Source organism: Naegleria lovaniensis, assembly GCF_003324165.1.
Source record: "Naegleria lovaniensis strain ATCC 30569 chromosome Unknown tig025, whole genome shotgun sequence".
Lineage (NCBI taxonomy): Eukaryota > Heterolobosea > Eutetramitea > Acrasida > Naegleriidae > Naegleria > Naegleria lovaniensis.
The window spans coordinates 163,523-182,921 of NW_025407847.1; the positions used below are offsets into that span (position 1 = coordinate 163,523).

Genomic DNA, 19,399 nt, shown 5'->3' on the forward strand with positions numbered 1-19,399 from the left:
GAGTGTATGGAGAGAAGCGAGACAAACAATCTTGTTCAACAAACAAATTCGTCAGCAGACTCTTCTCGTTGTGATTGCATTATTTTAGAATCATCATCAACATATCTTACATCCGAAGAAAATATGTTATCATCTTCTCCGAGTAGTGGAAGAAAAAAGCATGAGCCAATAATCCCGAAACCATTGTTCTACGTGAGCCTTGCTGTAACAATTCTTGGTGCTCTGGTTATCGTATTCAGATCATACAATATCTCTAGAGAATTTGTTCAATATGGAAATATTTTCTTCCCTTTGAGACTAAGAGAAGGGTGGTTTATGGGCATGTTACAGGTTTGTAGTCCGTTCCGATTTCAATTATTAATTTTTAATTTTGAAAAATTCCGAATATCGAAATTGTTATCATTGTATCATTGAATAGGATTTGACAGATCCACAATGGAGCAGCTTTCGTCAATTCATACCAATGCTTTTAATAGGAGCAGTGATTTTTGTGTCCATTTCTAGAGTGATCAGACACATTGTATTTCCAACTGTAAGTGTGTTTTGAACAATACAATGTCACACACATTACAACAATTTAACGTTAGAATTTTAAACCATTATTAATTTATAATGTAATATTTTCTGCTGGATTTACATACTTTCTGTATGGAAATTGTACAATTTTTCTGATAGCAGTTTCTCTTTTTAATTATGGAATTGGGAAAATATTCAAGAAAAGCAAACTCAATGATTTATTTTCTTGGCTTTTTAATTTATCGATTTTATTCACAAGCAAATACTATGATGGATATAGGTTTTACAATTTCTACTTACCATCCTACTTGGAAGATAATAGAGGAGTTCTTAGTTGGGAAACTTATTTTAATATCATGTTTTGTAGACTTATTAGTTACAATATGGACTATGCTGAGCAGCTTAGAAAAGTAGTTTCAGACAATATCTCTATTAAGAAAGATGAAGAAAAGTGGTCTGAATATCGTCAACGACAAGAATCAACATTGAACATTGAAACAGATTTTAATTTATTACACTATTTTGCCTATCTTTTCTATGTGCCATTATTTGTGGGAGGTCCAGTATGCAGCTACACAGCATTTATATCCTATGTTAAATATTCAACACAAAAAGAGCTTTCGTATAAGCAATTAATATGGCACACCATCCGATTGATATCCTACATTGTATTGCTGGAAATTTATCTTCATGTATTTTATACTGTTGGATTTAACGACAAGGGCCTGTGGAAATCTAACGCATGGGCTGGACCTCAAGCCAGTCTCTCTCCATTTGATGTAGGATGTGTTGGTATATCTACTCTTACGTTTATGTATATGAAATTCTTAATCATTTGGAGACTTTTTAGATTATGGTCACTTTGGGATGGAATTAATCCTCCAGAAAATATGAACAGATGTGTGAACAATAATTATTTAGTATCAGATTTTTGGAGATCATGGCATAGATCTTTGTACTTGTGGATTTTAAAGTATCTTTACATTCCACTTGGAGGAAGCAAATCCAAAGTTTGGAGCGTATGGATTATTTTCACATTTATTGCATTGTGGCACGATTTATGGTGGCGATGGTTAGCATGGTAAGTTTTTGCAAAATTTTCATTGACTCAATTCTGAACTGTTTACGCTCGTGTTGAATAGGGCTTGGATTAATTGCTGCTTGATCATTTTGGAGGCCGTCATCATGTTCTTTGTGCTTCCAAAAATCAAATGGTTAGAAAGTTTGAGAACAAATAACAAGTACATGTTTGCAGTTCTGTGTGGATTTGGAGGAGCGGTGAGCATTATTACCTTAGTCATTGCCAATCTCGCAATCATGCATGGATTTACCGACACTCCTCTCTTCATTCACCAATTGTTCTGGCAATCTGGAGGATTTGTTTTCTTGTCCATTACTCTTTTCTTTTTGACATTTGTTGTCATGGTAATGATTCATGTTAGAGATGTTGAAAAGGTAAAAGGAGAGGTATTTCTAAGGTGATGAGCCACTGTGACACGAGGTTGGTTTGCATGAGACCTTGTCAATGCCAAATGTTGTGCTTTGGCTGTCATCCGTCATCATTATCGCAAATTTCATTATTAAAAAAATATTCAAATTACGAAGAACACAATGCCAGGTAAACTTGCAGGATTACTCAGTCAATGGGAAAATAAATCACAAGAAGCAAACAACTCATCGGTGCCTGTTAAAAAGCCAGTCTCCACAACCACCACATCAACCTCTGTGAAAAAGGAAGAACCAAAAACCACAGCACCACCCACACAAGAACCACAGAAGGTTGCCACTCCCCCATCTGCCACTTCGTCAACAAGTGTTCCTCCACCAAAGAAATCAGATATTTCAACAACACAACCCACAACAACAGCTTCTGCAGTACCACCTCCCTCTGACAAATCAGCTCCAAAGACACAAACATCATCACAGGAACCACAGAAGGTTGCCACTCCTCCTACTGCAACTAGCACCACACCATCTGTAGCACTGAAATCTTCTGGTGCTTCCAAATTGTCTACCGAGGATGTGTTGGATCCCGAATATTTGAAAAAGTTGGAAGCGTTTGTTGTTGCTATTGAGAAGCAAGTTGATCGATTGGAAACATTGGCTAAAAAGTAAAAATTTCAAGTGGATGACAGTGAGTACGTTGTCAGCACAACAACATTTTAAATTTGTAGTATAAATCTCAGAATTCATTAATGCAGCAACATCTAGCTTTGAGCAGCTGTTCAGTGTTCTTCCAGCCATACCCCGCCAAAACAAACTATTGGCCGAGAGAGTTGTAAACTTTACAGTCCGTTTTTCCTTAAACCGCCAACTCTCTGTTGCCAGCCTTAGCAAAAAAAAAAACAACTACAACAACATCTCTATATCAACAACCATGAGAGAAATCGTACACATCCAAGCAGGCCAATGCGGTAATCAAATCGGTGCTAAATTCTGGGAAGTCATCTCTGATGAACATGGCGTTGATCCAACTGGTGCATACAGTGGTGATTCCGACTTACAATTGGAAAGAATCAATGTTTACTACAATGAAGCCACCGGTGGAAGATATGTTCCTCGTGCCATTTTGATGGACTTGGAGCCTGGTACTATGGACTCTGTTAGAGCTGGTCCATACGGTCAAATCTTTAGACCAGACAACTTTGTCTTTGGTCAAACTGGAGCAGGTAACAACTGGGCTAAGGGTCACTACACTGAAGGAGCTGAATTGATTGATTCAGTTTTGGACGTTGTGAGAAAGGAAGCTGAAAGTTGCGATTGTTTGCAAGGCTTCCAAATTGCTCACTCATTGGGTGGTGGTACTGGTTCAGGAATGGGTACTTTGTTGATTTCCAAGATTAGAGAAGAATATCCAGACAGAATGATGATGACCTTCTCTGTTTTCCCATCACCAAAGGTTTCTGATACTGTCGTTGAACCATACAATGCTACTCTCTCAGTTCACCAACTTGTTGAAAACGCTGATGAGGTTATGTGTATCGACAATGAGGCTTTGTACGATATTTGCTTTAGAACTTTGAAGCTCACAACACCCACATTTGGTGATTTGAACCATTTGGTCTCAATTGTCATGTCTGGAGTTACATGCTGCTTGCGTTTCCCAGGTCAGTTGAACTCTGACTTGAGAAAGTTGGCTGTTAACTTGATTCCATTCCCACGTCTTCACTTCTTCTTGATCGGATTTGCTCCATTGACCTCAAGAGGATCTCAACAATACAGAGCTTTGACTGTTCCAGAATTGACTCAACAAATGTTCGATGCTAAGAACATGATGGCTGCTTCTGATCCAAGACACGGTAGATATTTGACTGCTTCTGCCATGTTCAGAGGTAGAATGAGTACTAAGGAGGTTGATGAACAAATGCTCAACGTTCAAAATAAGAACAGCTCTTACTTTGTTGAGTGGATTCCAAACAACATCAAGTCCTCTGTTTGTGACATTCCACCAAGAGGTTTGAAGATGGCTGCCACTTTCATTGGTAACTCTACTGCCATTCAAGAAATGTTCAAGAGAGTTTCTGAACAATTCACTGCCATGTTCAGAAGAAAGGCTTTCTTGCACTGGTACACTGGTGAAGGAATGGATGAAATGGAATTCACTGAAGCTGAATCCAACATGAATGACTTGGTCTCTGAATACCAACAATACCAAGATGCTACCGCTGAAGAAGATGGAGAATTTGATGAAAATGCTGAAGGTGAGGCAAACGCTGAAGAACAACCAGCTGACTATTAATTTGATGGTAATAAACTGGTTTTGTTGGATGCATTGAATCTCTGTTAATGCTTGAATTCAATTCAAAATTTGAATTTATTGTACAATCGTGAGGGCGGTCTTTTCTCTATACAGAGAAACGGCAAAATACCATTCAATCTTAATATCAATGCTATCATCGAAGCATGTACCTAAATCGGAGATGGCATCATCTAGAATCATTTTAACGTTCAAACATCTCTTGTCAAAATTGAAATTTACCACCACAGTAGCCTTATCTCTTAGCAGCTTGTTTTTCGTGAACTTTTTCCACTGATCACTGTGGCCGACTTGGCCAGAAACAAAATTGAGGCCGTAAGAGTTGGACAGCTTTTTACTGCCTAAAATTCCACTTCTGGTTGAAATTTTGTGGTCATAGTCTTTTGAAATTATTCCAATAACAATTTCATTGTCTATATTCACCTTATCAATTTTGAATTGAATTTCGTTATTTAGTGGTGTGATCTTTTGTTCACAGCTGAGAGAATGAGAGATTATTATTCAGTGGGATTATGAAAAGTATTGATGTGTGATTGTTAACATGAAACAAATACTTGATAAAACGTAATAACTTACCGAATCGTGTAGTAATCGGATCCAAACATCTTATTTTGTAGTAATGTCACTGTCTTTTGATTGTTGGTCACACCAAAGTAGTTGTGCTTGACACTGGTGTCAAATTTAAAGCTTTGCTTTTGTTGCTTTAACACCAATTGGTAATATTCATCGACATTCACATTCTCCTTTGGATCATGATGAGAGGGCTTGGTAATTTGCACTTCAGTCTTTGATTTTTGATGCTTAAACATGCCAACCATCAAATTAGATTTTGATGAATTCTTTCGTGTGAGAGGTGATGAAGTAGGACTAGATGCACCATTTCTTGTTGGTTGAGATGTAGTAGTAGTTTCTTCAGTCAGATCTGAACTGACAGTCGAATAGTACAATTTCAAACTCATTCTCTTCTTTTGATTCACAGCAGCTAACGTTCCTTTCCTTGGTATACGAGCAGAAGAACCTCCTCCACTGCTGACACCATTCATGTTTCGATCCATTCCATCTCCTCCAGCATCAACCATTCCTCCATTCGGATCTGAACTGGTCAAATGCATGCGTGAAGAGATGAGAAGTGGATTCAATAATTGATTCATGGTTGATTTCATTCGTTCATGGAATTGAATTTGATGATTCATGGAATCGAATTGTTGTTGTCGTTGTTTCATATCTGTGAATATTCTAAATTTTTTAAATCGTAACAACCATGGAGAATAGAGAATTTCAAACACACTTTGTGGTCTCTTGCTCGTGTCATTGGTTAAAAGATTCATCACAAGTGACACAATTCTTCGATCACTGCAATTCTCTTCAAGAATGGAATTTGTTTTTTCTTCATCGATAGAACCCATTGTTAAATTTGGACAATCTTTTTGAACAATGAGTTTGAAAAGTAAATAACCTGCATTCCAAATATTTTCCATCTTGCCTAATTCCATGTCATGTGTCAATTCGACCACTTGTTTTTGATTCAATATTGACAATAAATAACTTTCAACATTCAAATAAATTCCAACATGTTTTTGTAATTCACTGGATACATTTCCTCGAATGAACATGTCATTTTCTAATAATTGTCTGGTCATGGCCTTATTTGGAAAGACTTTGTTTTTAGAGTGAAACATCATTAACACTTCTAATAATTGATTAAATATGAAAAGTGCACCATCGGGTGTGATAGTTTCAAGAGAGTTGGTTGTTGTTGAAGAAGTAGTTGAGGATGGAATAGAATTCTGAGAAAGTAATTCTGTTAATTTGATACTCGATGGTATATATTCCATTGTGTAGAGTAGACCAGTAATTTTCAAAGAATTTGATTCCAATGTTGAATTTCTTGTGCTCGTGTCAATCACCAAATACAAGTCATAGAGTTGAGCGATATTGACATGATAGGAAAGTGAAAGTAACTCAACGAACTAGTGTGATGAGTCAACAACATTTAAAACATTGGAACATTAAAAAAGAACAATTATTGACAATAAAACATTCGACAATCAATAAAACATTTTCAATAAAAAACTTTCACATACCTTCTTTTTCAATTCTCCTTCATTATTCAACACAGATTGACTCAATGATTCAGAATTTTCACCAAAATGAATATATCTCGCAACACAATATTCAATATTATCTTCATCTTCAGTGTCAGATGTCAAATCTTCATCTTCTTCTATCAAGTCATCATCTAAATCTTCCAAAGTTTCTTCATTTCTCTTTAAAACCATATCTTCAAAATCAGAAAATGAAGTACTTGTATTCAAATGAGATTCAGAGACAGGAGATTGAATAGGTGACATGGAATAATTGTTTATCAAATGAGGAGGAGTCATTGGTGTTGTTGTTGAAGTGGTGTGAAGCGGTTGAGAATGATGATGTTGTGAAGGAGTCGATGACATGACACTCGGTTTGAAAATCATCATGGCATCCTGTTGACAAGTGGCATGAAGCGTATATTCATAGATGGAGAGACGAGAACTATGATCCCTCAATTTATCATCAAAATTCTGATCCACCCATTGCGAGGATAACTTTTTTCGATATTCAATATTAAATGATTTATATGGAATTAATTTTGAATTTAATTTTGATGAAGGTGATGACAACCAATGAATAGCATCTCCATGAGAATGTTGCGGAGAATGAACAGGTGTCGTGACAGAATTCACTGTTGTTGTTGTATGAGAAGATGCGAGGACGAGTGTGGAATAATGATAGGATTCGTGTTTGGGTGTAGAATCCAAAGTAGTGCTTGTGGAATTGATGACATTTGAAGGAGATGGCGAAGGAGAGAAATAGGCAAAGTGGAGTCGATAGGAATGAGGAAGGAACAGTTGTTGTGAAGAGTCACTTGATGTTGTTGTTGGGGTTTGCTTTTCAGTCATTTTTTTGTGACAGTTGACAGCAATTGAAAACAAGTGTGAATTTGGCAATTTTACGTAGTGTTTAATGAAATCATGCACACTGTCTTTTGTGTGATGTATTCTTCAATTCTTCATGAACGCATGGCAAATGTTTCCATGAGAGCCGTTCCCGAAGTGACATTTTGGAATGTTCCGTTGTTGCTGATTGTGATTCATCATCATTCAATATTATCTTTCTACGATAGTGACCTTAATATCATCATACTCAAAAGTTGTATATACTATTGCAGAGAGTCAGTCTGATAGATTTTATTTCACTATTTACAAGAAATCTAAAAGTGAATGATGATGATCCATTGTTTTAAAAGGATTCATTAATGTCCCTCTTTACCTCCTCCTCCACGTAATCTCAACACGAGATGAATGGTTGAGTCTTTTTGCAAGTTATAATCAGAAACACTTCTTCCATCTTCCAATTGCTTTCCTGCATAGAAAGAGTTCTTCCATCTTCCAGTTGTTTTCCAGCATAGATTAAACGTTGTTGATCTGCTGGAATTCCTTCCTTATCTGTGATTTTGCTCTTCACATTTTCAATCGAGTCGTTGGACTCGACTTCCAATGTGATGGTTCTACCAGTGAGTGTCTTGACGAATAATTGCATGTTTTTTTCGTTGTTAATGTGATGCAGGGTGAAGGACAGAGAGAATAGTTTTATAGTATGAATTTTTCACATGCATGAACCTTTGTTTAAAAATACCACTTGGTTCATAATATGAAAAGAACATGAACCAGTTCATCTGGGACAAGTGGTTGTTAAAAGAGTGGCCTCTATCGTTGTTTACTGTTACATGTCAAGATGTTGACAGAGTTGGAAGGGTGGATATCTTAATGTGATATATTTTCAGCCCAAAGTTGAAAATGTCAAAAATTTGAAACGCATCACCAGAACCTCAGACTTTTGAAAATGATGACCCAGTAACCTCAATTGCTGGTGTTCTAACCTTAGCTGACCAGGTCAAAATCAATCAATTTAGTGATCTCTTACAAGGACTTACATGAGATCGGGAGTCTTTATAATGTTGGGTTTTGTGGCTTCTCAACTGCTTCAAATGTTTTGCGGTTTTTGGATATTTTGCGACCTGTTTTTACCTCAACTCATGATGAAAACCCATTCAATGAAAACAGTAAGCGAGTTAAAGGACAATGTATAATGCATGAATGAGTTATAGTATACTAAGGTTCATTCCATTGTCAATAGGTTGGGCTCTTGAGAAAATTCTTCCTTTCTTTCCTCATACATTTGGTCGTTTTGATGATGGCCTTCGAATAATGCTGTATCTTTCAATCACAATGAAAACGCCACTCATTGAATACCATCTTTAGTTCTAGACTATTTCGATCTCGAAGAATCTATTTTTTGAACATATTTTAACTCGTTGAGACGTCGCAAACCTTTTCCTGCATATGTCTCTGAAAGCGTTCCAAGATTTCATTCCTATCTCATCTCACCCCCATTGAACATTCTAAGCGCTTCATTCAAATAGTCAACGACTCCTTAAAAGCCTCATCAATGAAATCGTTGATTTACATACTAATGCTCAAATTGATTGTACACTTTTTAAAGGGTCAACCAGGATAAGGAATTATTCCTTGGATTCAGTGTTGAGGACAAATGGGTGATGAACGAAGCTGATATTTTACTATTTAAACCACCATCAAAGTTCTGAGTCATGACACTCTCAAAAAAAAAGAACATTTCACACTCCAAAAGATATTGTCAATGACCAAAGAAATCTTCAGTTGTACTGCTTGTTCTGACTTGTATGACCCTGATTCTCCATCGAATGCCATCGATTATGCTCAACTAGCCACATTTGTCTTTCCCAGAGACAAGGACGAGTCACACACTCACTCCAACGATCATGCAGTTTTGGAATCCGAAGAAGACGTAATCACCCATCAAGATTTATTTATTGAGCAGGAAGAGGAAATCTCTACTTACTTGGAATTAGATTTTTCATCAGAAGATGAAGACAACAACTCTCATCAACAAGAAGAACTCTGCGTTTCTCAAGACTCTCCTATCGATGAATGTGTTCGAATTCCAAACGATTCGAACATGTGTTTGACGTATCCAAACTCTCTCACTCTTTTTTTGACACTTTTTTTGATTGGGCTCCAAAGGATGAGTAATGATACCCTCCTCACTCTGTTGACAGCAATATTGTTCGTGGTCATTCTCTCAATTTCTGAACACCAATCGAGGACGAATATCTCCCTTTCAAAAGCAAACGTCAACTTGTTGATTCTTAAAAGAGAACAAACTTTGCAAAGTTAAACTCTCATTTCGACTGCAACGTAGAATTGAAATCACACTACGTTCTTACTGGACTGTTTTGATTTGATTCCAGAGTGAAAGCATTTAATGTACAGCTGCAACAAATTTGAAGATGATCTATGCAGCCAATCATACCTAAAGTGTTCAATAAAATAAAACATTACTTTTATTGTCTTGCTTGACTGATCCTTAGAATTTGTTCAATGAGCGGTATGTGTCAAGCTCAACAATTGGTTGTCGCTTTTCAATGAGTCTCTAAGACACTTGTTCGTGTTCTGGGTTCATTTTATGTCAAACGTTTCCAATAGGATTAAAGCATTTTCAACCAAGCCGTTGTTACCTCCTTTAAGTTTTTATATTATTTTCAATTTGGTATTATCTGGCATTGCGGCAAAGTCATCTTGGTCCTGTACACTGATAGTATCTCCGTTTTCTTCATAAAACATGTTTGAAAACGTTCCATAAAACTGCAACGCTTTGCTTTCAAGAGCACTGAACTCTGATACACGAGTTTTCTTGTAAGCGATTGGTGTTGAATGGGAAGGAATGAGCACCGTTTTCTCTTTTTTTCGATTTGAGAATTCCCAACATACAACGTCTCTGATCTTTCCAACGTTGGTTGTGACGCAGTGAAGGTCTTGAGTTTTAGACATGAGGGTTTGCTTACTTGTGATGTAAAGCTTAATACCCGTTCAGAAGCGAAAAGAATCTTTCTGCTTGATCTTTTACACGTCATTCTAAACTCTTTAGAGGAATTTGAATGGTCTTCCTTCAAAACAGTTCCCTCTGCTAACCAAGAAAATAAAAGCAATCTTAAGAATTTTTTTAAACACAAACGATCCCTCGAGAAGCATTCTATTCGTAAGACGTTTTCAAATTTCGGATCTTGGATTCGTTGAACTGACCCGTACACACGACCCACCATTATGGCCAAAGATCTTACAAAGCTCTTTTCCCCTCTGTTTCTTGGTACGTTGGAAATATCGAAACACATGTTCACAGGAAGCTTTTCAAGCATTTCATGGTATGTAACCTGCTTTGTTTGCTGTGTATCATCATCGCCTGTCGACGAACGGGGTCCATTATTTTTGCTGTAAAATTCTGGCGCGATTTTCTTTCAATGTTTGGATGTTGTTGAAAAAGTTACTGGACAGTATTTTGCATTTTGGCACTGTCTTCTTCATAACTCCACAACAATCAATAAAAGAATTGTTGTATGTAGAGTCTGAATATTGGGTTGTTTGGTCAATTGCTTTGCACAGTCGGGGTGTATTAAAAGATTGCTATACTTTTCAATTCAATACGGAAGTGTTCACAACAAACGTTTTGAAGATTCCATTTCGGAGGTAATCTTTCACCGTTGCTCAAATCATGCCAAAAACCAAACTTAAGGACCTGTCCAAGTAACCGTTTGGCATTCATTCTAAAAAATGTCTTCCTTTTCCTTGTTAGATGAACTCAACGAAGAAGAAATAATTCATCATCAAGCGAAACAAAAACATGGATCAAAAAAAAAGTCAAAAAAACATTCTCTGTACCGGGAAGAGTTTTCATGGATTGCGAATGACGAGGTGATTTGGTTTCATGTATTGACCTTTTTGGATTTTAAATATTTATTTCAGAGTTGCACTCGAATTGACAAGATGAGATGTGACATGATTTATGCCAAGTCCATAGGTCATCTTGTATTGATGAGTGAATTTAAAACCATGTTGAATGGAGAGGAGGAACAAGACACCCGAGTATGGTTTCAGAAATTTATGCCTTTTGAACCTTTAAATGATTTGTTGAATAGAGTGGACCCTCTATGTCAATTTAAGGAAATTAGGGATTTTGTGACAAGACATTTGAATGAACAGACCGCCAGTGAACAAGAGGCCCCCATTTCTCAACACTTACAATTGAAACTGCATGGTACTGATCATTATGAATTTCGAGTTTTTGTAAAATTATTTCACAAGCTATGGAAACGAAGAAATCGAATTCGTAATTTTAACATGAAAATTCGAATGAGATATCCACAACACAAAATTCCATCTTGTTGGGGTGATGAAGATACATATCGAAAAAGTTTTCACATTCCAAATCAAGCTAAACATGATGAAGATCGACGAGTGGATCAATATCAATCTCATATCAAGGATCTTGACCTCAATTCGAGAAGGCAGTATCATTGTGATCATTTTGAGAATGTCATTCGAATGGCAGATGCTCACATCATGATTTCACAATGTAAGGCATGTGGAGTCTCAATGGAAATTTCTCAATGCACTCCCGAAATTCTAAATAAAAAACGTTATTAAACACACAATGACATGGGTATATATTCCTGAACAATCTTATTTCCCTCAATTTAAAAGTTTGGCAAATGTGTTTTTCAAATCTCTCATCTCTTCTTCACTCACTTCATGTGAATGAAATCGATAAATCTTTCTCTGTGTAATGAGTTTTCCACCTTCTTCTAACCAATCAAAGCTTTGTTTTGCAAAATTTTGATAATTCACAACATCATCTTCATCTCCATGGAAAATATAAAGTGGTGTTGAAATATTCTCTTGTGAAATACAATCTTTTGAACTTTCATATTGAGATCTCAATAAAACATATCCACTAGCAGACACTATTCCCGCAAGTGGATATTTACATTGAGAGCCAACAAGGACTGACATGGCACCTCCTTGTGAAAATCCACCTAATACAATTCTGTTTGAGGGAATTTGAGGAATTTGTAATTGGTGTAAAATGGAAGAAGGTGGAGAGGACATGATTGTATGAATCAAATCATCAATCAGTTTTTTAGAGGCATTATATCCTTCAATATCTTCTTGACGCTTCATGAGTTGTCGATCGAGAGAGTGAATATCATACCAACCAGGCATGGTCATTCCTCCATTAATTGTTATGGGACGATGTGGTGCATTGGGTAAAATACCAATCGCATGATTTGGAAGAATATATTGCAACATTTGTGCAAATCCATCATAGGTATCTCCGAGTCCGTGCAGCCAAATAACGACACTGTTTATGGAGGATGTATCAGTATTATTAGTGGGTGTGAGAATGGCACATTGCATTCCACATAAATTCGAATGGTGAATTTTATGATAATTCTTCATGGTGTTGTTGGTATGATGATCCTTGTTAACAAGCAATCGGAAAAATGATGATGATCGGGTTAAGGAATTACAAGCAGACAGCAACAGCCGTTTCTTGTTCACCATGCTGTTCAATATTTTTTTTTATTGAACTTTTCTTCATCACAACTCCTCCACCACGTGCTTGACAACATTTCGTATTTGTGTTTGAGAGATGGGTTTCAAACAAACAAGATTCATTCCAGCTTGTTTGCAAATGTGCTCTCCGTCGCTATCTCCTGTGGCTCCAATTAACACACAAGGTTTAGCCTTGTGTTCTGACTCGAATTGTCTAATTTTTTGTGAACATTCCAATCCACTCATCACGTCCATATGAACATCGAGAATAATTGCGTCATATTTGGTTGGAGTGTTAAAGTTTTGAATAAATTCATCATATGCTTCTTTACCGTTCACAGCTCCTTTGGTACGTATTACTAGCTTGCAAGGACAATTCTTGATTTCTGATATTTGATTTTCCATATCTGAATTTCCTGATAGTCCTCCTAAAATTTTAATCATGACATTTCTGTTAATATTGTTGTCGTCAGCAACAAGGACATTCAAAGTAACAAATTTTTCTTCTTCAGGTGTTGACTTGTCTTGAGAGAAGCTAGAACGAGCAATAGATATTGTATCTAATGAAGAGCTCCTTGAATCTTGAGATGGATTTACACCTGAAGAAGTAATAACAGTAGGGTCCATAGATAATTTTCGATGGTTGGTATTTGCGTCTTGCTTTGGAGGAAATTGGTACGTCTCTATAAGTTTTCTTTCGTTATGGGCGATTGTTGAGGGCTTAATGGCCAATAATTGTTGAATCATATATTGGAATGAGAATAAGGTGATAGGCTTTCTAAGTGTCAAGTCAAATAAGCCTTTGGTGTTTGATTTCCTTTCAAAGTTAGAAGGATCTTTTCTAATGAAGCTCAGGAATCTCTTTGGCTCGAATTTATCAAACCATACCACTACTTTTGTTGATAAGCTAAATCCACCTAAAGCTAATTTTGAGTTATGATTTTCAACAATACGTCTCAGTTTGTAGACAGTAGAATAAATTCTTTCAATTTCTGAAGGGCTGTAAATCACTGAGCTATTTCTTCTACCAGTGCTGGAAGAGGAACCTACACGAATGCTATTGGTGTTTTGGGCTGAGTTGAAAAGAGCATTTTCGTTCTTTGGGAGGTTGTCAGGAAGGAAACAAGAATCGTCTAGAATGATGAAAGAAATTGGTTTTTGAACGCTCCATTCATGAATGTTCGATGAAGAATTATGAAGGAATTTCTCTGTTACATTTTCTAGAGATTCTGCGTTCATAAACATGGTGTCTACATCATTCTCCATTGATACCACCTGGTCATCAAATGTTTCCCTCAGATAATTTGTCAAAATGTTTCTAATTTTTGGCTCTTTGTAAACTACAAGACAAGTAGATGAAGGATAATTGGAATTAAGCTTTTCTTTGACTTCCATGAGCTTGGCTTCTTCTGTAAGAGGTAAACGTTTTTCAGCTCGTTCGACAATCTTATCATGATCTTCTCCTCTTGACCCCTTCTGGAATGTTACAGTGAACCAAAAGTTGCTTCCAGATTCACCGTTGCTATAACAGCCAATGTCTCCATTCATGAGATTTGTGAGGTTTTTACAAATGCTCAAACCAAGTCCGCTGCCTTCATATTCCTTATCTTTTTTCAGTCGGGAAAAAACTTTAAACAAATCTTTCTGTTTTTCCTTTGGGATACCAATGCCTGTATCACAAACCACAACAAATACCTTAACAGTGTTATCTGTTTCGTCTTGAACGTCCACTGAAACTGTCACAGATCCAGAATGAGTAAACTTGATTGCATTACCCATTAAATTTGTTAAAATTTGTTGGAACTTGTGAACGTCTCCTTTAACAACAATTGGTACCCTGTGTTTCGATCCTCGTTTGATATCGATTTCCAGTCCCACATCAATGCCTTTCTTAAATGCGGTAACACTGTTGATAGAAATAATTTCTTCGATTGAGTACACTAAATCAAAATTAGAAAGGTCCAATTCCACAGTTCCTGATTCCAATTTGGAAGATGAAAGAACATCTTGAATAATATTGCTCAAAATATGACAACTAGAAAGAATCATATTCATCCATTCAAGTCCTTCATGGAAATCAACTGTCTGTTGACTCATAAAATCTTCATGCATCTTTTGAGCAATTAGATATATAGAATTCAATGGGTTCTTTAAATCGTGAGAAATCATACTGAAGAATGTTGTTCTACTCTGAAGCTCTATCTGAGCCTGTCTGGCCTTTTCATTCATCAAGCGCACTTGATCGTTAAGTTCATTGTTTCTTACAATGAAAACATCGACCTTTTTAGAGCTTAAGAAATCAACTTTGTGAGTAACCTCAACCCCAAATCTATCTCCAAGTTTCGTTCTTGCTTTACATAGCGTCCATTCGTCTGTTGCTATTACCGGAGGTCCTACTAATAGATCAAGTATATTCTTGTTGGCATGAACAATTTCATCGTGTTCATACCCAAACATTCTTTCAAAAGCGAGATTGACGTAAATAATTTTCTTTTTCCGTCTACTTTGTATTATAATTGCTTCATTTGTGATATTAAGCATATTGGAAAGTCTTGTTTCTACTTCTTTTATCTGAGATCTAAATGCCTGATGCATGTTGTTTAAAATTAAAATAGCAACGATATAGGGTATTGAAATAAACAAAATATCACAAAAGTAATCTCCGTAATTTAGCTTTAGACCTTGCATAATACCTCCTAGCCATCCGAATTGAATGAACGCCAGTATATAACCTATTATCGCTACTATCAATGTTTTAGTACTAGACAGCCCAATGGCTGCAAATATTGTTGGAAATATAATTAGTCTCAAGTTAGTGGCTAGAATTAGATGGTGATAAGGGACGAAATCATTTTGTTGGAAAATTAATAATGAAAGGATGGAATTTGTGTCAATGGAGGAAGAAGCAAGGTTAATTAGAACATAAGGAACAGAGAACAGGTAGGCAAGGAAAACATAGAGGTAGACATGGGGGAAAGGAGAGCGGAAGAGAATGAAGCCAATGAGTGAAAACGTGGCATCTAATATGTAGAGAAGTGAAAGGGTTTTGAAACGGATGAGTTGTTGGATGATCACTGCGATTTTGTGGTAAGGTGGGTTTGTGTCAAGCGGATAAATCAAATTTGGAAATCAATATTTCCATGTTAGAACAATACGAAGCATGTTGTTGGGATTAGCAAGTGTGTGATAGGTCATGTAAAAGTTGATCAAATGGTGGTTGATGGTTCATAGCATGTAATTGAATAATAAAAGATTTTGTTAGAACATACAACAAAATGAAATAATAAATTTGAAATACGTACTGGATATTGAAAAGAAGAGATGAAAGACAAAGTAAACAGAATAGTATGCGATGGACAGCCGTTCATATGGATCCTTAATGCTGTTGTGTGCTCGCAAACCTGGAAAGTTTACAAATCGATATCCCAGCAGGAAGGAAGAAGATTTAGTGTATATAAGAGAAAGAAATCGTCGTACGCGTGATGAATGTTTGAGCGCAACCGAGTTGCTTCCATCATCATCTTCTTCATGTGCCGCTTCTACAATATTACCTGGAAAAGCTGTTGATGAAGGAGGTACATTAATTACTGTTTGTTGTTGATTTGCTGTTGTGTTTTGAATTGTTGTTTGCTCTTGCTGATTGTTACGATTTGTATGATTCATTGATGAATGTGTGGTTGTGTTTTGATTATGTATTTGAGTGTCTCTACTAGTAGGTTCTCGTTCGTGTTGTATTTCCACGGCTGTTGTGATTGCCGAAGGGTTATGTATCGAGTTAGTATGTGATGACGATAATTCTTCTCTCTTACTTTGTGATGATGATGTTATTGTTGGATTTGGCGTAACAGGTGGAGTAGACATATCCTTCAACTCAAACAAGGGTTGCTTTCCGCTTAGATTGGTGCCTTCTACGTTCGAAGAGAAGGTTGCACCCGGCATCTGATATGAAGAATATTCTTCGTGTCGTTTTGACCTTCTTTGAGCGCACAAGTTGTTTTGGATTATTTTTTGCGTTTGGTGTTTGCCCAACATGAGCCATCGTACAACAGCGTCACATTTTAAGAAAACTTGCCACGCCATTCTTGGACACTGCCAGCAAACAGAACGAAATGTATTCACCCAAGCATGTATGATGCTATAGTTTCAACTTTAATATGCTATGGGTAAAGGGGCAAAGGAGTTGTTTATCGCATAGGAAAATGGCTCACGCGTTTAAATTTGAGATAGCGTGCTATTAAAACACCATGAATGGAACTCTTATTTTCTCAAATTGTTTGCGGGGTTACGAGAAATATAATATAATTAGCTAAAAAATCTGTAATTGACAGCAGATGAGGAATTAAATCGACGAAATTGTTGAATCTCTTATTTTAGGGCTCTATCTTTCCATTTAGATGGTTTCAAAACTAATGGTCGGTTTCCTAAATATTTTCCATTCAAATTTTCTAAAGCATGCACATAATCGTTACAGTCTAAAAAGCTGATAAATCCATAACCCTTGGTTCGGTTTGTTCTTTTATCCCTTATTACCATTGCCTTTGAAAAACTAGGGTAGTGTGAAAAGAATTTTTCTAACATTTGATCTGTCACTTCATTACCCAAATTATTAGCGTAAATCCTGAAGTCATTTTCCTCAAATTCTTCCAAGTTCGGATCTTCCCAAACGTCAGACTTTCCACTAGCAGTATACACAGTCCGTAACTTTTTCTTCTTTTTCTTATTTGCTTGCTCGTTTTGTTGCAATTGTGATTGCTCATAATCTTTTAGTTGTTGTTGATATTCCTGTTGTAATTGTGACGTTTGCTTTTGCTTTTGGTAATCTTGTAGGTAAATTTGTTGTTCCAATGTAGGTTCGTTTGATGTATTGCTATTGACATTTGTTTGTGGGCCTGCTGATATCACGGTGGAGCTTACTGTAGCTGGTTTGTTGATAATTTTTGTGGATGATTTTGTTTGCCCAATTTTCGGAGGTGGTGAACCTCCTCCAATTACTGAAGATGCTTGTTTTACAACTTGTGTGGCTACATGTTGGGCAGTAGTGCTTAACCCTCCGCTTTGCATTGAATGAGGCTTTTGAATTTTTGGCAAGGTTGATTTCACGGGTTCTCCTGTGGAGGAGATGGTTGAAGGCTTTTGAATTTTCGCTTGGCTTGGTAATGTCAGCGATGAGGACGAAACCGGTGTTTGTTGTGGAGTGCCATGATCTAACGAGCTGGCAGGTGTAGGGATGGCTGCGCTTGTTTTACTTAATTTTTGGGAAATGTTTTGTTGGAGTTTTGCCAATCGGGATTGTAGATCGTTGAGAGAGGATGCTGATGTTGATTTGATGGCAGGAGGTTGAGACGTAGACATTTTTTTAATTGTTGTTAGCTTTCTTGAACGTGAAGAATGAACTCGCATTACAATATTATTACACTTTTTAATTTTGTCATGCATCATGTCCCAATTAATTGTCTGCTTTTCATAACCAATGTCATCACAGCAACTATACTGAGGGACTTCAAAAATTTAGAAGAAACAAAAATGCCAAAACAAAACGCATCTGAAAAGAAGAACGAGGACTCTGTCATCATGGATGAAAATTATGAAACGAGCAGTGATGAAAGTAGCAGTGAAAGCGAAGATGAAATGGTTTCTGTGAAAATGACAAACAGGATGATCGCTTTGGAATATAGATTAGAGGGACACTCCGAAGTTCCACTCTATTTGTTTTATAAACAACACAATGGAGCCATTCCGAATAACAAAAACGATGAGAATGATAAAAATCACAAAAACGAGAGGACAAAGGGTCATGTTTTATTTTGCACAAATCCATCTCCCTTTTTGAATGAAGAAGGCTTGTCAGAATTGTTTGCTTCCAATTTTGATTCACAAATTGGGCAATGTGTGATGAGTCACTTAGAAGAAAAGCATGATCATGTTGAGAATTGGTTAGAATTTCAAAACCCATTCTCAATGTATCGAGACCATCCTAGAATTAAAAGTGGAACAGCACACATACTTTTGAATAAGGCTTCAGCTGTGCAAAAAGCTTTAGAAAAGCCAATAATTTCGGCAAAGGTTCAAGCAAGACCTGAGCCAAAACGTGGATTGGATAAATATTTAGAAGAATATCAAACAATACAATTTCCATCTGAAAAATCTGAAAGAGATGAAGCCAAGAAGGAATTGAATCAATACATGAAGGAATTTGACATCAAAGAAAAACAAAGAATGCAGGTCATTAACGTTTTGAGAAACAAAGCCGATGACAAAGGTTGGACAAAGGTATTTCATAGAGGAAATTCTGGACCTATTCATGCATCCGAACTAAAGCCAAAGAAGAAGATCAAAAAGGTTCCTCAAAAGATGAAACACAGACTCGATTTGCCATTCTACAAGTTCCAAAAAGTTGAAAAGAAAAAGAAAGCTTTTGAGGATTTGCGAGAGCAATTCGAGCGAGATCAAGCCCTCATTGAAAGAATGAAAAGAGAGAAGAAGTTTGAATCTGTAAGCAAAGCCAATGACTCCAATATTTAAATAAACCCTAGGGTTTCAAAACCCCCAGCGAACTGCCAACAAGGAATTTCAAATTAGAACCACCTTCTTCCTGCTGTGACTGTTGAAGGCAAATAGAAGACGCCCATCAAAAATAGGACAGCGGTTTCGAAATTATTAC

The 19,399-nt window shown here is 36.7% G+C and overlaps 10 protein-coding genes across 10 annotated transcripts; 5 read left to right on the forward strand and 5 right to left on the reverse strand.

Annotated features, from left to right (window-relative positions):
* Positions 1-6: 6 nt before the first annotated feature.
* Positions 7-2,631, forward strand: C9374_005722 (uncharacterized protein; the record flags this gene model as incomplete). Its single annotated transcript, XM_044695504.1, has 5 exons — positions 7-330; positions 419-532; positions 588-1,597; positions 1,659-1,983; positions 2,122-2,631. The coding sequence occupies 5 exons, from the start codon at positions 7-9 to the stop codon at positions 2,629-2,631; spliced, it is 2,283 nt and encodes a 760-aa protein (XP_044547609.1).
* A 262-nt stretch (positions 2,632-2,893) lies between these two features.
* C9374_005723 (uncharacterized protein) lies at positions 2,894-4,255 on the forward strand (the record flags this gene model as incomplete). The annotated part of the gene is made up of 1 exon (XM_044695505.1): positions 2,894-4,255. The coding sequence occupies one exon, from the start codon at positions 2,894-2,896 to the stop codon at positions 4,253-4,255; it is 1,362 nt and encodes a 453-aa protein (XP_044547610.1).
* Positions 4,256-4,330: 75 nt separating this feature from the next.
* On the reverse strand, positions 4,331-7,209 carry C9374_005724 (uncharacterized protein; the record flags this gene model as incomplete). Its single annotated transcript, XM_044695506.1, has 3 exons — positions 4,331-4,751; positions 4,850-6,243; positions 6,358-7,209. 3 exons carry the CDS (start codon positions 7,207-7,209, stop codon positions 4,331-4,333), a joined length of 2,667 nt encoding a protein of 888 aa, XP_044547611.1.
* A 388-nt stretch (positions 7,210-7,597) lies between these two features.
* On the reverse strand, positions 7,598-7,849 carry C9374_005725 (uncharacterized protein; the record flags this gene model as incomplete). Its single annotated transcript, XM_044695507.1, has 1 exon — positions 7,598-7,849. The coding sequence occupies one exon, from the start codon at positions 7,847-7,849 to the stop codon at positions 7,598-7,600; it is 252 nt and encodes an 83-aa protein (XP_044547612.1).
* A 1,119-nt stretch (positions 7,850-8,968) lies between these two features.
* Positions 8,969-9,526, forward strand: C9374_005726 (uncharacterized protein; the record flags this gene model as incomplete). Its single annotated transcript, XM_044695508.1, has 1 exon — positions 8,969-9,526. The coding sequence occupies one exon, from the start codon at positions 8,969-8,971 to the stop codon at positions 9,524-9,526; it is 558 nt and encodes a 185-aa protein (XP_044547613.1).
* A 1,430-nt stretch (positions 9,527-10,956) lies between these two features.
* Positions 10,957-11,829, forward strand: C9374_005727 (uncharacterized protein; the record flags this gene model as incomplete). Its single annotated transcript, XM_044695509.1, has 1 exon — positions 10,957-11,829. The coding sequence occupies one exon, from the start codon at positions 10,957-10,959 to the stop codon at positions 11,827-11,829; it is 873 nt and encodes a 290-aa protein (XP_044547614.1).
* Positions 11,830-11,874: 45 nt separating this feature from the next.
* On the reverse strand, positions 11,875-12,642 carry C9374_005728 (uncharacterized protein; the record flags this gene model as incomplete). The annotated part of the gene is made up of 1 exon (XM_044695510.1): positions 11,875-12,642. The coding sequence occupies one exon, from the start codon at positions 12,640-12,642 to the stop codon at positions 11,875-11,877; it is 768 nt and encodes a 255-aa protein (XP_044547615.1).
* Positions 12,643-12,783: 141 nt separating this feature from the next.
* Positions 12,784-16,677, reverse strand: C9374_005729 (uncharacterized protein; the record flags this gene model as incomplete). The annotated part of the gene is made up of 2 exons (XM_044695511.1): positions 12,784-15,812; positions 16,041-16,677. The coding sequence occupies 2 exons, from the start codon at positions 16,675-16,677 to the stop codon at positions 12,784-12,786; spliced, it is 3,666 nt and encodes a 1,221-aa protein (XP_044547616.1).
* Positions 16,678-17,103: 426 nt separating this feature from the next.
* Positions 17,104-18,090, reverse strand: C9374_005730 (uncharacterized protein; the record flags this gene model as incomplete). The annotated part of the gene is made up of 1 exon (XM_044695513.1): positions 17,104-18,090. One exon carries the CDS (start codon positions 18,088-18,090, stop codon positions 17,104-17,106), a length of 987 nt encoding a protein of 328 aa, XP_044547617.1.
* Positions 18,091-18,261: 171 nt separating this feature from the next.
* Positions 18,262-19,260, forward strand: C9374_005731 (uncharacterized protein; the record flags this gene model as incomplete). The annotated part of the gene is made up of 1 exon (XM_044695514.1): positions 18,262-19,260. One exon carries the CDS (start codon positions 18,262-18,264, stop codon positions 19,258-19,260), a length of 999 nt encoding a protein of 332 aa, XP_044547618.1.
* Between the last annotated feature and the right edge of the window lie 139 nt (positions 19,261-19,399).